We start from the raw sequence: 17,550 nt of genomic DNA, 5'->3' as shown, positions 1-17,550 counted from the left end.
CATTGCAAAATGATTAGAAAAACGCACTTCCAGATTGAATGGGTAATAGCCAAAGAGGGTTTCTTATAAACAGTCACACCATAACTCCAGAAGAGCTCATGCTAAATACAAATCTATAGATGTGAGACTTGATGAACGAGTGTTTGATTCTGACAACTGGGAATTTTTATGTTTGATGCTGCAGTGTTTTTGCATTTTTAGACCATTATCAATCCCCCACAGACAGAATGAAAACAAAAAGGAAGTTGAACTGACTCTGTGTCCCTTGAAAGATGTTGGCTGAAAGAAACTGAATTCAGGATTTCCCTGTACCCAGATGACGCACCGATGAACCTTTCACACTATGATTCACATTTAGCTGAACTGTTTTAATTAGGGATGCACCGATATGAACATTTTGACCAATGTCAATATCAATATTGTTGTTATGGCTGATAGCCGATACTTATCGATATCTGATATTGGCTAAAAAAAAAAAAAAACCTTTGATGATGTGTCGAGGTAGTTCAGAGAGAAAGAGCGGAGTGATCATGAGAAAAGACGACCATGGAGAGGATCAAAGGATGGAGCGCCCAGGATGAACGTGATCAAAAAAGTTTGTTTTGTCTGTTTTTGAAAATGCCGGCAGCTAATGGGTAAATATCAGCTGATACCGATATATCTGGCATCCCCAGTTTTAATGTTCAAAAGTATTCAGTCATTGCAGCAGCTCCCCAACTTTTCAGTCAGCAAACCCCAAAACAGACCAAAAACAGACAGGTATGAACGACTTAAGAGAGGCTTTTTCTCTCTGATCAGAAGACATTCAGACTCTCTGTGTGTACGTATCAAAAAGTTAATCTGCTGCTACTGATACAATTCTTAGCTTAGCATGTTTTAAGATAAGATTTAACACCTCATTTAGTTTGTAGCTATACAATAATATAAACCAAGGAGGTCCTGACCTCCACTGTGGGAACCAACGCAGGACGATTACTCAGTTTATGAGTCAGACATGTGAAACAAACCATTTCACGTAACTTTGGGGATTGAAATCCCAGAACTCCTAACCAGTCATTGAGCTTTAAATGACTCACCGATCACTGAATAAAGTCAGGCTGAAGAGATTAACTTTTCCGTCAGTGGATAAAATCTGTTACAGGTTTTTTTCTTTGGTGTGTTGTTTTCAGCAACTTCAAAAATCATAAAACAATCAATAAACAAACTCAAACAGACACATCTGTGCAGATCAGATTCTGTAATTCAGCATCTACAGCCATGAGCTCTGCTAACATGTGAGACTGTTACAGCAGTCAGACTATAAATACCAATAAGTTAGAGGCAGCTCATCGTTTCCAGTGTGACTGAGTTCCCTTTACGAGGGCTCAGACGACTCAACATGGCAGCAAACACTTCTTTATATTAACTTTAAATTTATAAAAGCTTTAAAGGAATAATAAAATATGTCTATGGCTACAAATAAAAAGATTTCCATCAAAATAAATCCTAAAAGAAACTCAGAGTCTCTGTTTTAGATCTTTGGCTACATCACAGTTTGAACCTATCAGAAACGAGCTCAGCGCTCGTCAACGCCGCGCGTCGTGGCTAAAGCTAAAACCTTGGCTGTGAGGTAGCACTACACACAGACCACGTGTTAAGTTGACTGTTTATGGAGTCATATGACAAACCCCACATGTGACGGCACATTTCTAACATTTCACTCCTAGTTCCTGCGTGTGAGGAGACGTGAAACACTCCTACGAGTTTCACCTTCCACCGTGTGTCTCAGATAATAAATAAAAAGGCTTCACATGTGCAAAATTCATGGTAACTTTCAGACTTCAGTTTTCAGTCTTCATCAAATGGCAGTGGGAAAGGCGTCTGAGTCCGTGCAGCAGCAGGAGGAAGCGTGTCGCTCCATTATTCACGCCTGGGCCTGCAGAGACCACACGCCAACGATCACAGCTGGAAGATCTCGTCTTCTCTGTCTCTGAGTTTCTGGGTGAGTCTGGTGATGGTTGCAGGTAGAGCTGCGTGTGCTGCGGCCGCCTGCTGCTGCTGCTGTTGCTGCGTGGTGAAGGAGGAAGCGGCGCTCTGGGATCTGGTCAGCGCTCGCCTGTCTGATGTCCTGCTGCTGCTGCAGGCTGCCTCTAACGCAGAGACCCTGTGAGGAGTGAACAGACGAGATGACGTGTTGGGTCTGAGGAGTGGAACGGAGCGTAACAATCAGCCTGCATTCATCAGAGCACAAACAGCTACAGCTGCTGCTGCTGAGGCTAGAAATATCTGTTTATCACACTGAGATTTCACTGATCGTCTCACATGAACGATGGAATAAAATCAATTTACGCTGAAGGGAGACAGAAACCCACACACACATACCTTTTCTCTGCTTCCTCACATCCTTTCACAGCAGCCTGCTTGGATTGATTTATCAAGCCGTCCAGCCGTTTCAGAAAATCCACAGGAGTGAGGTCAGACCTGGTTTCTCTGCCGTCGTCCGGCTTCTCTCCACTGGAGCTCCCTGAGTGTCCGTTAGAAACGGCGTCCTCCCCGTTGCTGCAGTGCTGCAGGTCGGACAGCACGGGGATGGACAGAGACTTCTTCAGGAAGATGGAGTCGTTGGTGTAGAGTCTGTTTGCTCTTTTGATTTGCTCCATCTGGAAGAGAGGCCAACACGTCAGTGCTTCATCACATGAAGCTAAAGTCAGGGCAGGGTTACTTTAAGATCAGTGACAGCCTGAACTACAGACACTAACATGACTGAGCTACTGAGCAACACCTCGACATCCCAAAAAGGTTCATTTGGTCATTTGTTAAAATACCTCTCATAACTAAACCAGTGAGGTTTGTTTTTTACCTTGACATGCAGTTGTCAGAGATTGTTGTGACTTCTCTATTAGCTGGTTTATAGATGTTTGGTCGTCCTACCTGAAGCAACATGACCACGTCTCCTTTTGTCTGACAGTTTCAAGGATGTAGGCACCTTGGTCCTGGTTTACCGTCCACTGGCCTCACTTCCTGATCTCCAGTTTTTCTCTCTGAGCGAATGACCTCAGCCTCTTCCCAGATCTCCTTCATTTATTCAAATTTCAGTTTGGCACTAATCTGACGATGGCTGATTTTAAAACTGTCAGACAGGTGGAGGTCATTCTGCTGTTTCAGGTAGAATGACCAAAATCAGCTGACAGACTGCACGTTAAAAGGCCAGTGCTACAGCAAATCCTCCAATAACATTCAGGGCCCCAGTCACTTATGGGCCCTTAAATCATCTTAGCTTTCCTCCTCCATACTGCACTCTGACTGAAAGTATGTGGGGCTTAGATGAAGTGAAAAAAAAAACAGGAAAATAGAACCAGTACTTATCTAATTATGCACAAAAAAGTGTGATGAATAGTTTTACAGCTGTGCAGGAATAAAGACTATGAATTAAGTAAGAATAATGATAGAGAAAAAATGGGGTAAGTTTAAATTATGTTGCAAAACCTTGAATTAATTAGTGGAGAGTGCAATTACAACATGATGTAAGCCTATTTCCATTATCGGCTTAAACTGAACGGCCTCAGGATCAGTTAAAGATTAAAGCTGACTTCAAAAGTTTCAGTATTAAGAAATACTTACAGTCACTCCATATTTCAGGGCCAAGCCTTGCAGGGTTTCTCCGGGCTGGATCTTGTGTTCAATGCGTCTCTCTCGGACCGGAGACAGCGGAGAGCGAACCAGACTACCGTAAGATCTCGTCCGACTACCGCGGAGGAGGCCACCGGCTCCCCCGGCCGGGAGAGCTGGCTGTTCCCCGGACATGGCTGTGACCGGTCGGAGCAGCTGTTGTCGTTAGTGTGACTGAGTTACAGCCACTGTCAAACTTTAACTGTGATTATATCATTTAAAAAACCTCACCCAACCTACATTTACCTCAAAGCATCAAGCTAGCAGCTTAGTTAGCCTGCAACTTAGCTAATTAATGTTGACGTTCATTCTTATCTACGAGTGTGACACTACGGCCCTGTACACTCGATATAACCCGTCAAAACCTACAGTTTACAGAGAAACCTACATGTTAAGAGGTTTATCCTGCCTTAAATATTCTACAAACACCTGAAAAGTAGCTGAGAAAGTAGGAAATGTTGTCATGTCTTACTTTCTCCACGGTCTGCTGCCATATGTTGCCATGGCTGCCGTGCGGAAGAGCTCCATGTTCAGGTGAGGTCACAAAAATCGGAAAAATAAGTTCCCAAACCGGGAAGTGCTGTCCTAAGTCTGAAAAACGCCCGTAAAAGTTTTTTAAAAATTGCGTTTCTGACCGTTAAAGCAATCATCTTTGTATTTTTCAAACACGTGTCAGAATAAGGAAGAATTTTACACTTTTAGTCAAAATGTGCTTGTTGACTCACAAATTGCACGCATCTTTTGGATAATTTGTGATTCCTATTATTTTACCTATAAATTTACTTCATTACTTGCATAGAAAAAGAGCATTACCTTATGTTTGTCCCTTTATTTCTTTATTAAATAAAAAAAATCCTGTGAACAACTTCCGTTAATGCAGAATTTCGAGCACCGGATGAACACTGAATGCAGCAGAGATAGGCTCAATCCCAAACCACCCCCTACACACTACCCCTTCGCTACCGAGTGTCACTTCAAATGAAGTCACACTCCCGGCTGTGGAGGGCACTTTAATTGAAGGGGGAGGGTATACATATTACCGGCAGGAATGGGAGGCCCTCTTCACTTCACCGGAACACGGAAAACCTCGTCGCCATGGAAATAGAAAGACGCTCCCCGTGTACGGATGTTACGCTGAGGCACAGATTGCGAGTCGCTATATTGCTGTTTAGGGTTGATAAGAGCTGTATGTTTCCAAAATACGCTTAGATTGACACAGAGATAACAGTGAAACGTGGATTTCATTGGGATAGGGCAGATACCTGCTCCCATGCCTACTGTGTGTGTGAAATGAGAACCATTCCCTGTTTGGAGCCGCACCATCCGTCTCGTTTTTTCTTCCTCTTTACAACCATAAAGTCAGAAGCCGTTACAATGACAGAGGAGCGATACTTTAGCCTACTTTTAACAATTTGAAGTGATCACGTCTTTCAATGCTATCACCATCTGACATTTCCAATTGAACAAATGAATTAATACTGCAAACTGCTCACATTTTAGGTGCCAGGGCTTCATGATCAAATCAAACGTCAGCATAGAGTAAGATTTGCTTGTTTCGTTTAATCTTTCTAAACCACGCTTCTTGTGAGTTTCTGCTAGTGTGATAGAGGTGTGGGGAACATATTTTACACATGTGGCACTTTTGTTGTTCCCCCCACAATTTCGCTGTTGCACTTCCTGTCAAAGTGTGGATCGATGCAGGCTCGCTGTTTAAGGGCTGAACAGTTCACTCCCCCTCCGCACTACATGGTTTGGGACGGCCCTTAATGTGGCGGACCCTCCGCGAGAACGCGCAAACGGAGGGTTAGTGTGTAGGGAGAGTGTGTAGGGGGCGGTTTGGGATTGGGCCACAGTCTCGTGATTCGTCACTCGCGCTGCGTTCAAAACAATCGGATTCTTAAAATCTGACCATAGTTTATGATGTGAAGGGTACCGAAACCAAGGCTCATATCCTAATTTGTTTATTTCTGTTTAGTAACATTTTATTCAGCGACCGATCTCCGACATTTTCAGTGTTTTTTCTATTTTATTTATTATTTAAAAAGACGTTTCATTTTTAAATTGAACATGCGAAAACTAAGAAAATGCAAACAAAAGCAATACATTTTCCTAGCGTGTTTGGTAATAGAGGAGGGGAGTTAAAATAAAAGAAACAAGATACTGTTTCAGTGATTAGTCTATAAGTGAAATAAAATCATATCTGAACCGTAATAAAAAAACATTCAGATCTCATACTTCCTGTCCTTCACATGGCTGTGAACGCAGCATAGCTAACTGTATGATACCAGTGCTGTGTGGAAGCTAACGCAATCCACTGATTTGACCTCTGTTTTGAGATTTTAAAGCGCAATAATAATGTCTTTCAAAAGGGAAGGCGACGACAGGAGCCAGTTAAACATCCTGAAGGTAAAACTGTCTTCTTTAACTCCTCTAAAAGAGACTTTATCTGAGGTTTTACGTGTTGTTGTGGTTAGCATCCTGTTAGCTGTAAGCCACACACTGCCTCCAGTGATAGGTATTCATAATAAAAGTTAAAAATGGGACAAAATGTGAATGTTTTGTGTTTCAGAAACGGCGTGTGGCGGATCTATTGTCAAACTTTATACCGGAGGATGAAGCAGCTCTGATGAAGCATGGAAGGTGGAGTAAACTTTGTGTGACTGGAGTCTGTCAGAGTAATTCAACGTGTAGCACATGGTTTAAACCATGATTTAATTAAATCAAACATGTTGACTGTTATTGTAGATACACTTGCCTCGTCTGCTCCTATCGTCCCGTGTTTGATACCGTTGACATGCTGACAGTTCACAGGAAGGGGAAGCGACACCTGGAAGGTGAGGTCACGTCATCATTTGGTCTGTGTTGGAAAGTAAACCAGCTTGGAGCCTGTTTCTATTATTATTATTACTATCACACTGCTCAAAACAATAAAGGGAACACTTAAACAACACAGTGTAACTCTAAGTCAATCACACTGTGAAATCAAACTGTCCACTTAGAGAGCAACACTATTAGACAACAGGTGGAAGTTATAGGCAATTAGCAAGACACCTCCCATAAAGGAGTGTTTCTGCAGGTGGTGACCACAGACATCTTCTCAGTTCTCACTTCAGTTCCTGAGCCTTCTGACATTACATCAAAGCTGGATCAGCCTGTAGTGTGTTTTTCCACTTTAACTTTGAGTGTGACTCCAAATCCAGACCTCCATGGGTTAACACGTTTGATTTCCTTTGATAATTTTTGTGTGAGATTGTTGTCAGCACATTCAAATGTGTAAAGAACGAAGTATTTAATAAGAATATTTCATTCATTCAGATCTAGGATGTGCTATCTTAGTGTTCCCTTAATTTTTTTGAGCAGTGTATTATTATTTTTATTAAAATACCTATTTAAGAGTTTATTTAAGCAAGTCCACCAAATAATTTTAATTTCTGCAGTTAAAAGTATTGTTATACAGACTAAATTCATTATAAATCAAGTAAAGTCAAAATGCTAACAAGCTTTTTAAAATGCAACATATATACTGTCATCCTGACTTGCTGCAGGGATACAGTTAGATCATAATGTTTTCCAGTAATCACCTGTGTATTACAATGATCTTGTGGTTAAAACTGTCATTCTTACTCCAACTTCACATGAATGTCCCAAATGAATTTTGATTTAAAACTGTTTTTCTTTCTGGTGTTTTTGCAGGATTAAAATCATTCTATGGGAAGAAAGCACGGTTAAAGAACGAAATAACAAAAAGACAACATGAAACCTACGTACAGAGTGAAGACAAAGGACAGGTGGGTGGGCTGAAATGTTTAACTAGACTAGACTACCTTTGCAAATTTTTCCACATCCCTCGTAGCTAAACAGAAATCTTGTCCTGGATTCCTGGAACAAGCGATCACAGTCAGCCTGATTCATGACTCACGATTGGAGAAACAACATGAGCAGAACAGTCGTTTTTATTGTTGGTACATGTTGTTGTCATCTGTTGACAGTCTTGTTTTGCCTCCTTGTGACCACCATGTGACTCTGACCAGTTCAAACTTTCTGTCCTTTGTGTGGGAACAGGAACCGTCCTCCTCGGCCCCTTTACTGGCACAGACACGGAGGCTGACGCATCACGCCTTACTGAAGACTGCGCCGTACAACAGCTGCCACAGGAAAACCAGGTGACATGCACAACACACATTATCACTTTATTCATGCATAAAAAAAGGAGATTAACATTTTCAGTCTGTTGTTTTAGCACAAAAGGAGCGCAGACAGGCACAGAACAAAAAAGAAACGTTTCAGCGCTTGAAGAAGAAGAACAAAACTGCAGCAAATCTAAAAGTTCTAGTGAGAACACAACAGGTAAAATCTCCCATTTAACATCTTTAGATTCAGTTTTAGCTGGAAGGAGAATCAGGTGTGATTGTGTCTGAACGTTTGCATGTTTCATCTTTTGCAGCCAACGAAGAGTCGAGTCAGGACAAAGAGTCCAGATCTGCTCCGGCTGCGGTGCAACAGGAGGACCAACCAATGACGGCGGAGAGGAGGAAGGAGCTGGAGCACTACCTCAGGCTGAAAAGGTACGGAGCTGAAGGAGCAGGGCCTGAACATTTCTCTCCTCAGATTTCTGTAGATCTTTAACACGTTTATGTTGCTTTATCTCCTCAGTGACGGGTGGCTGCAGGACCGCAGCGGCCGGTGGGTGAAAGATGAGAACGTGGAGTTTGATTCGGATGAGGAGGAGCCTCCTTCGCTGCCCTCTCCTCCTCCTATAGATCACTGAAAGGACTTTTACAAAGTGGAACAATCAGGTGCTGAAATACTGGATCCATGAACCTCTGATTGAACGTCCTGGAGCTCCTGACTCCTCTGAAGCTTTGAAACGAGAGATTCTCAGAGTTATTCACCTCTCAGCTTCAGATACAGCTTTTTATTCTTCTGTCGATTCAATAAACTCACATTTTTTATCACTTTTTGGGCTTTTATAGCTTCATTCAGAGGGGATAGGACACTGGAGAGAGCTGAAAGGGACGTACTGACCACCAGAGCCCAGCAAACTCAGCGTCTGATGCTGAAAAGATGTTTTGTAATTTTTTTTAAAGATAAATTTCCATTTCTCTACTTCTCTGGTCGTTAATGTCTTTGTTCACCTATCACATTAGCCATAATAACATTTCATAAGATAAAGTCTGGTTTATGCTCCTCACACTGACCCAAACACTGTGACACACCTTGTCTGTGGATGTGTCTGCAGTTCTTCACCATAACCCATGGGGGCAGTGCAGTCTGCATGATCACCTTTTTCTGCTCCTGTCACGTTTTGTGCTGGCTTTAAGCGATGATGTCGTACTGAAGCTGGTTCATGTTGAAGCAGCTGTTAAAAGAAAGACCAGCAGACGTAGTTATCCAGTGGTAACCTCCAGTCTCTGAATACGGAGCACATCTGGAAGTGTTAGAAACTGCAGTTCCTGGAGTGTCCACTAGAGGCAGGCTGCAGAAACCACACACTGATTCAAACAGGTGAAACATGTTTACAGCCTGGTTAAAAACAAACAAAACCTTCACCTCGAGTTTCTGTATCATCACACAGAGGGTGAGTTTTTCACAGCTGGTGATTTTTGAAGGTAACAACACTTTCTGATAACCATATAAGGGCATGGCTCCGCCTCCTGATGATGGTCTTCAAAAGTCTGTAACAGAAACAAAAACAGGATGATGCTCCAAGATTATCTGACTTTGCAGCTAAATAAATGAAGACATATGAAAATAAAGCCTTTGAGCCTTAGTTTGGAAAATTTTATCAACATTTTATTTTCAGTCTGTGGTGAAAATGTTTCCTCTTCTCTGAGCTTCCTGACACGTGTCCTCACAAACATCAGCGTTAAAGAAAAGTCTGACAGAGGTCTGACCCTCTGACCCCTCAGCTGAGAAATCTTTAATCTACAGATGGAGAGTGCGCCTGTCTCCACCTTCCTCCGTCTATTTTAACCCTGGAGATGAGTTCCCTGGCCGCCCTGAGGGGACTAATCCTCGGCCTGCGTCCCTGCAGATCAGCAGCAGTTAGCTCGTCCGGGCGCTAATTTTGGTAGCGAGGCCACTGGTTAGCATTCCTCTCTGCGTGCTCATGCAGCGCTGCTCTTGGTATAAATTGGATAACACCGTCAGGTCAGCGGGTGGGGGCGCGGGGAATTATCATGGGTTAGTTTCTGATGACACCGCTAATATGAGTCCAACGCACGCTCACTTCATGACTTCAGAGCCTGGAGTGCCAGCGCCACACGGAGAGGCTCTTAGCATGGCCGAGCCGGGCCAGTTGTTGTGGAGACCTGGCAGGTCGACGCGTCAACACTTGTAAAAGTATCCAACATATTTTCTGATGACCTTTGATACGGAGAGATCACTGCAGAGGGAAAGTTCTGGGAAAAAAGACGGAGCGAGTGAAATATGGGAAACACCATCTGCACAGCTCCAGGTTCATGGACGGAGCAACAACAAGAGAAGAGCTCCAGAAGAATTAAAATAAAATGATTTTAAACCTAAAAAAAAACAGAGAGAAATCAAAAAGAAGTGTGCAGAAATAAAAGGTGGAAAGAATGAAATGAAGAAAAACTAGAAAGAGAATAAATGTGGACAAATATCCCACCATTCAAACACAAATTTCACCAAAAAAAAACAAGAACTATCCTCTGGTTTGCAAAGCTTTTGTTCTCAAAAATGATAAATAACATCAATAATACACCTTGAAATAAAATAATCTGAACTATAACAACTAAATGTTACCTCCTTAAAGTGACCCCCTCTGTTTTATTGTTTGTTTATTATCTGGTTTATGTTGAAGAGTCAGATTTTCCTGCGAGGCTAAATTATCTTGGGGTGTTTTCATGTTTCATCCTCAATCATCAAAACATCAACAGAAATAGAGGCTACATTTTATTTAGAAAAAAAAATGATGCAAACAGAAAATGTTTGACCTGTTTTTTACATTTCTTGGCTGAAGACCCCTGAGCTGGTTAATCTAGGATAACGACGGTACCAGTGGAGGCAGATTAATGTAGGAAACAGCAGACTGTACACACAGGTAGACTCATTTTATAAAGAGCGGATAAATAAAGTAGCTGGGGTTGTTTTTTGTTTGTTTGTTTTCCTTTTTCTGGAGGGATGTGGGCTGAAAGTTCAGGAGTCTGATGGATCAGGCCCAAAGAAGCCCCCAGTCCAGATTACACCTGGGGTCAAAGTGACCCAGGATAGATTACACCCCTGGGTATAATCTAGCCTGGGTCACTTCACTCCCCCCAGGATAAAGCCCCGTTTCCACCAAGTGGTTCAGTCCAGTCCGTCTCAGTACGGCACTAAAACCAGGACAGGTCCTCAAATCACCGACCCGTACCGTCCCACTTCCTGGTTCCCTTCTGTTGGTGTCAGACTAAACTGATCCAACCCCAGAAGGTGGAGCTAGAAACACTGCAGCCTGCTGATTGGTGGAAAGAATGATCACTTCCTGCTTGATTGTTCTTTGTAACAAAGAGACACATGACAATCACAGAGAAGACGAACTGATGGATGTCTTCATCGCTGATCTTTGTTTACTGAGTCATGTTTTTCTTCTTCGTTGGATTTATTAGCGGGGTAAACTGTGTCATGTTGCTATGGCGTCACGCTAACATGTAGCTGATGCAGCTATCAGCATCCAGCTTACACGTAGCTTACCAAGAAGGACACAGTCGGCTGTGGAAACACAAACAGGATCAGACCGTACTGATCCAACCCGGACCAAACTGGACTGATCCAAACCGGACCAGACACAGACTGTACATAGAGTGGACAGTGTGGCTCGGCCATTTATCATTGGACAGTTTTCAAGCTGCCATTGTAGCAGTTTGCTGTTTGGATTTCCAGCAGAAAACTGGAGAGTCTGATTTTTTAACCTACTGCAGCCAGCCACCAGGGGGAGCAGTTATTGTGGAGACCTCACTTTGAGCCGAGCAAGATGACGTCCATTATTTTTACAGTTAATGGTACCAGACTGTACTGATCCAACTCGGACCAAACTGTAGCTCGTAAAACAGTCGGTCATCATGATGAGATTTCTGATCATTATAATTAAAGTTAAACTCAGATGCATGTGGAGCAGTTTTCAGTTCAGAAGAACATTTATTCTTCAAAAAAAAAAACTTGAGCTGTGCTTAAACTCTTAAAGTCTTCAGTTTAAAGTTCTTTTGTGCAACATGTTTTGTCATCTTCAGATCCAGACAAATAATAATTAACTTTTTGTTCTTGTAATTAAATAGAACAATTTAACGTATTCTTCTTTTTTCCTTGAATCAAACACTGGGTATAATTTTGCCCAGGCCACTTTCTGTCCCAGATTATGGCCTGAGCAAAATATACCTGGGTGTAGTTTGGACTGGGTTAACTGGGCCTGACGCACCAGGTCTGAACCAAACCTGCAGAGTCCTCTGTCCTGTCGTCTCTGCATGAAGCTTTAAAAGTTAAGATGTTTAAATATATTATTTTTTTCGTTATCCCTCTGCGGACTTTAATTTACATGTTTATTCATTTACACTCACTGATGAAATTCTACTTTTTACATTTAACTTTGTTCAGTCAGATATTGTTGTTGTTGTATTCTCCACATTTTGTTGGAGAGAAAGTTGTGTTTCTGTTTTTCACTCCGTCAGCCTGAAGCTTGTGTCATCCAGCAGAGGAATCCAAAAATACCTCAGTGTTTTATTTTGAAAGGGTGAACAGAGGAAACTGTCAGAGTAGGTTTTGTCAAACAAAGACCTTTAAGACCCTAACAGCCATTAATTATAGTTGCCTATCAGAAACCTCCGAGCCTCTCAGGAGCTGGGTCTGAGCCTTTAGAGGGTCGAGGATTTGAGGGTCTGAAGACACAAGAGACCGAGCAGGAGGCCGAGCAGGAGGTCGAGCAGTGCACCGAGCAGGAGGCCGAGCAGGAGGTCGAGCAGGAGGTCGAGCAGTGCACCGAGCAGGAGGCCGAGCAGGAGGCCGAGCAGGAGGCCAAGCAGTGCACCGAGCAGGAGGCCGAGCAGGAGTTCGAGCAGTGCACCGAGCAGGAGGCAGAGCAGGAGGCCGAGCAGTGCACCGAGCAGGAGGCCGAGCGGGAGGCCAAGCAGGAGGCCGAGCAGGAGACTGAGCAGGAGATCGAGCAGTGCACCGAGCGGTGCGCCCAGCTATGCTGTCAGAGTCCTGGGAGGTTAGCAGCTGTTTCTGCTCATAAATCTGAGCGTGCTCACTCTGCCAACCCTCTTCAAGTTGCTTCTTATATTTGGAACAAGGTAACCCAAGCCCGGAGGAGCAGGTTGAGTTTCCCGTCAGAGCTTTAAAAATAGCTCAGGTGCCTGAGTGAAGTGGAGGATCCTGAGAGACTCACAGGGATTAAAGCTGCTGATTGTGGACATGAAGTTTGATCAGGAGGAGCTGCTGTGGGTGTCACTCTGACTCCACACGCTCATTATTTATCAAACTATACGCGTTAAATGCCCGGGCTCATTACGGCCGTGCTGAACATGGAGTCTGTAATAAAATCCTCGTCAGAGCCGAGCGGTTTGCAGCAGAGCAGCTGACACACGTCTCACTCTGAGACCTCTGCTGATAACTGATAACACTGATCCTCTGACCTGAACAGGTGAAGACAGAATTAAACCGGCCAAACATTTCCAAAAAATACTTGAATATATCTTTTTATTTAAAGTATTTACAGTCGTCTCCTCCCACAGATAGCACCACATTAGAAAGTTTCCTCATGGATGGAAGGTTAACGTTTGGGTTTGGGATGAGGTTGGTGACGCACAAACTAAAAAGCATAAAAAAAGACACTTCACATTGTTGCTTGTGACCTATACATGCCTTTATGATAATTCAGCAGTCTACACAAAGCTGGAGGTGGAAATGAAATGAAATGAAGGCAGGTGGGTGTTAATGGGGGTTGCACCATGCACAGAGATCCAGCTTCATCTGGGTTTGATTCATCGACTCTGCTGCAGCGCCGTCAGAAAGCTGAGGCCACGGCGGGTCGTCTGTAGGATGATCTGTTCACTTCCTGTCCGCCTCATCTTAGTCTCTGCTGACGAACTGCAGGAAGAGAAACATGAGGGTCAGAGATTCACTCACTGACCCTGAAAATCTCTGTTTTATAAAAGGAGCTTTTCAACCTGAAGGTCCAGGAACTTTGGGTTTAACTGTTTCCAGCACCAGAGACCAGATCGGATCATTATACCAATCAGTAAGTGACATGTGGGGGGGTGTAACAGTAAATGCAACACAACAGCAGGCCAGCAGAGGGCGAGCATCCTTACCTGTGTTATCTATATTATTTATGGGTTCACTTGAAAGGTATGGAGGACCAAAAATGCTGAAATTAAAAATAAATAAAAGTGAAAATAAAAACAAAAATATATATGTAAATATATACATAAGTTAATAAATGAATAAAAGTAAAAAAAAAAAATGTAGATATATAAATATACGTTAATAAATAAATAAATAAAACTAAAATTAAATACAACATAAATGTGGAAATGAATTCGATATCAAGAAATAAGGAAATAAAAGTGCTCTGCCCTCATATTTATTTATTTTTGTGTTTATATTTATTTTTTGGCAGACACTGCCAGCATTAAATACAGAAGGAAAAGTTATTCAAATGAGGGGGCGGTCCTAAGTGTGTCTTGGGTTGAACTGTTTCCCTATTGGTTGATCCACAGCTGAGTGCAGAGATGGACTAAATGTGACTTTTAACAGCCAGAGTAAAAAGAAATCACCACATGACTCTCAGTACCTGCATCTCTGATACAACTTATTGCAAAAACAAAGCAATGTATCTAAAGTTTTAATAAAAAAAATTATGGATTAACCCATAGGGAAACAGTTCAACCCATGACACACTCAGGACCGCCTCCTCATTTGAAGAACTTCTTCTACTGTGTTTCTTGCCGGCTGTGTTTGCATAAAAATAAATATTTAAGTATTAAATCGAATAAATGTGAGAGCAGAGCACTTTCACTTTCATATCCCTATTTATTGACATTAAATTCTATTTTCAAATTAATATTTGTATTTATTTATGTATTTATTTTTTACTTGTATTTATTGATCTATTTACTAATTTATTTATTAACAATTATGTATGTATATATATATATATATATATATATATATATATATATATATATATATATATATATATATATATATATATATATATATATATATATATATATTTATATTTATATATATATGTGTGTGTGTGTGTGTGTGTGTGTGTGTGTGTGTGTGTGTTTGTTTTTTGTTTTTGTTTTTTTTCAACTGCCATTTTTGGTCCTTCATGAAAAGGAGAGAAGAGCTATTGACAGAGCAAAGAATCATCTAAAGGATGAAGATGTCAGAAATCTGACAGACCGGTGTTTCACCTTAAAAAAAAAGTTTGTAGATGGAGGACTCTGAGCCGGATGCTTCCTCCTTAAACAGCTTTAGATCATTATTAAATGACATTTATATTTAACTAAACCAGGATCTTTCCCCAGGTCTTCCTCTGTGTCTGAACAACTGCTGTAACCTGGATCTCCTCTGACACGTTCAGCTGAAGGTCTCCAGTTTACAGGGTCACTCTTTAAACTGGAACACCAGGAGCTAACAGAGACACATTCACACCATCAGGATCAGAGAAGACCACTGGTTAGGAAGAACTAAACCAAGACCTTCACAGCTGGGGGGTCAGTTTACCGTGGAGGGTAAATTAATCCCCAGGAACTAAATCTAGACCCTGCTTCCTGTGGTTGAAAAGCACCTTTAGGAACACCTTGAATGGCCTTCCTTTTTTTAAAAAGTTGACCTGAAAGCAGAAAACTTTAGTTTCTCACTCATGTCGTTGTTTCGTGTGATGGCCATGGCGGCTCTGGCGCGGGGACCCTGCTGCGTGAAGTGGTATCCAAATTTGAGGATGCTGGAGTTGTTCTCTAACATGGAGGCGATCTCCATCTCCACAGAGTCTCCCAGCTTCTGCCTCTGTGTCACAGAAGAAGAAGACGACAATGACCAGGAGAGGCTCGTTAGTTAACGAATGTTAAACCCACATGTCAGAGACTACAGCCGTAGATTTGTTGGTTTCTGACCTGGTTATCGATCTTGAGCTCCACCAGCGAGACGTTTTTGGCCACAGCTTTGATGATGGCCTTCATGCCGTCTGAGGTGATGAAGTTTGACTCGATATTAAGACTCTGCAAGCTGGTGTTCTCCTGCAGCATCTCAGCACACGCCTGACGCACAAACACAAACAGGAAACCATGAATGAGGACGCCCTGAACCGTGCATGGCGTTTATAACACAGATTACCGCAGCTTCTTAAACTCCTGCTCTCAGACTTTAGAGAAAACAATCCCAAACCTCACAGAAAACCTAAAATCTCTCAATCATTGCCAACAGTTTGCCAAGCTGAGGAGGATAAGTTGCTTAAAAAGCTTCTTAATCTTTAGTTTCACCCCAAAAAACCCTGAAATCCACCGACTTGAGTGGAATTATGATCCTTAGCCATAAAACCAGCCGTCTGCTGGATTAGGAAAACGGTGCTGCAGAAATTCACATTTCAAAGCGTCGCTTCTTGTTGGACTCACGTAAGCCACGGGGTCGTTGCTCCGGGTCGCAGCGATGCTCAGAGACTCAACGTGAGAGTTTCCCTTCATGGCCTCGAAGATCTCTTTCAGTGTTGGGATGGGAATGTCCTGCAGCGCGGGCACACAGACGGACAGAAGAGAAACACCTCGTTAAACCAGCTCTTGTTTCGTTAACGTCTCCATCCCCGGCTCCTCGGCTCACCTTGATGTTGTTGAGGTTGACCTCGGTCAGGCTGCTGTCGTTGTTGTGGATCCTCTCCAGGGTCTCCTCCACGTTGGTGGCGTTTGGCGGCTCCTCGGGGAAGATCTTGAACGGGTCTCCTTTCACAACACCTGGAGGAGACGCAGCGTCACCACAAAGACCTCAGACATCAAGTTTCCTAACACCTGGTTCACTTCTCTTTTTTTTGTTTAAGGTACTTTAACAAATTTATCGTAAAATAAATCCAAACAGCAAACAGCAGCTATCACCATGTCACCTGTCTAGAAAAGGTATCAGGGGCTTTTTTTTGACCTTCCTGTTTTGATAAATGACGTTTGGAGGTAAATCGTTTCTTTAGACAAAACCTGTTTGGGGAGATAACTAACAGCAGCCTAGCTCTTGGTTTGGTCCCCTCCTTTTGAAAGAAAGCCGTGGTTGAGCCATTGATCAAAAAGTCTGGCCTTGACTCTTCAAACTTCTCTAACTACAGGCCTTTTTCTAAATTATTAATTATTAAATCTTTCCAAGATTCTGGAGAAATGTGTTTTGGCCCAGATGCAACCTTTTTTGGATGCTAGTAGCATTTTTGACCAGTTTCAGTCAGGTTACAGGGCGTTTCATAGCACTGAGTCTGCACTTTTAAAGGTTTTTAATGACCTGTTTCTAGTTGCTGATTCTGGTAGCTCTGCCATTTTACTGCGTTTAGACCTGACTGCTGCTTTTGACACAGTGGACCGTGCAACTCTTTTATCTGGTCTGGAAAGCTGTGTGGGTGTCAGGGAGACTGCTTTAAGGTGGTCTGAGTCTTACCTGAGTGGGAGGTCCTTCTCAGTGAGGCTGGGGGACTCCTCCTCATCTTCTGCCCCCCTTCACTGTGGAGTCCCCCAGGGTTCAATCCTTGGGCCATTTCTGTTTGCCCTCTACCTCCTCCCACTCAGGGAGACTTTCATCAAACATGGTGCTGCATATCATTTTTATGCGGACGATTGCCATATTTATGTCCCATAAAAACTGCCCCCTGCTTGACTGTCTGGGTGACGTCAAGGCTTGGTTATCTCAACATTTTTTAAAGCTCAATGACGG

The 17,550-nt window shown here is 42.6% G+C and overlaps 3 protein-coding genes across 5 annotated transcripts in view; 1 reads left to right on the top strand and 2 right to left on the bottom strand.

Annotated features, from left to right (window-relative positions):
- Nucleotides 1-1,166: 1,166 nt before the first annotated feature.
- lysmd1 (LysM, putative peptidoglycan-binding, domain containing 1) lies at nucleotides 1,167-4,179 on the bottom strand. The gene is made up of 4 exons (XM_074682674.1): nucleotides 4,121-4,179; nucleotides 3,601-3,804; nucleotides 2,362-2,639; nucleotides 1,167-2,143 (listed from the first exon to the last, which is right to left on the bottom strand). Exons 2-4 carry the CDS (start codon nucleotides 3,781-3,783, stop codon nucleotides 1,939-1,941), a joined length of 666 nt encoding a protein of 221 aa, XP_074538775.1. The 5' UTR covers nucleotides 3,784-3,804; nucleotides 4,121-4,179; the 3' UTR covers nucleotides 1,167-1,938.
- Nucleotides 4,180-5,895: 1,716 nt separating this feature from the next.
- On the top strand, nucleotides 5,896-9,289 carry scnm1 (sodium channel modifier 1). Its single transcript, XM_074684315.1, has 8 exons — nucleotides 5,896-6,054; nucleotides 6,218-6,288; nucleotides 6,394-6,482; nucleotides 7,342-7,436; nucleotides 7,711-7,811; nucleotides 7,889-7,995; nucleotides 8,093-8,213; nucleotides 8,302-9,289. The coding sequence occupies exons 1-8, from the start codon at nucleotides 6,004-6,006 to the stop codon at nucleotides 8,414-8,416; spliced, it is 750 nt and encodes a 249-aa protein (XP_074540416.1). The 5' UTR covers nucleotides 5,896-6,003; the 3' UTR covers nucleotides 8,417-9,289.
- A 4,096-nt stretch (nucleotides 9,290-13,385) lies between these two features.
- The window catches only part of tmod4 (tropomodulin 4 (muscle)), a 39,539-nt gene continuing 35,374 nt past the window's right edge, over nucleotides 13,386-17,550 (bottom strand). For all 3 annotated transcript variants that reach the window (XM_074684312.1, XM_074684313.1, XM_074684311.1), the window contains 5 exons: nucleotides 16,468-16,598; nucleotides 16,266-16,373; nucleotides 15,768-15,911; nucleotides 15,516-15,660; nucleotides 13,386-13,728 (listed from right to left, as the gene is read on the bottom strand). In XM_074684312.1, coding sequence (XP_074540413.1) covers nucleotides 13,706-13,728; nucleotides 15,516-15,660; nucleotides 15,768-15,911; nucleotides 16,266-16,373; nucleotides 16,468-16,598 — 551 coding nt within the window. In that variant the 3' untranslated portion in view covers nucleotides 13,386-13,705. The remainder of the gene's footprint in view (nucleotides 13,729-15,515; nucleotides 15,661-15,767; nucleotides 15,912-16,265; nucleotides 16,374-16,467; nucleotides 16,599-17,550) is intronic.

The sequence above is a fragment of the Halichoeres trimaculatus genome, unplaced genomic scaffold (genome assembly GCF_033239565.1).
Source record: "Halichoeres trimaculatus isolate MK-OKI-2021-1 unplaced genomic scaffold, fHalTri1.1 fHalTri1_scaffold_12, whole genome shotgun sequence".
Lineage (NCBI taxonomy): Eukaryota > Metazoa > Chordata > Actinopteri > Labriformes > Labridae > Halichoeres > Halichoeres trimaculatus.
Note: the sequence above shows the minus strand (reverse complement) of the source record. Positions and strands in the feature narration are given on the sequence as shown.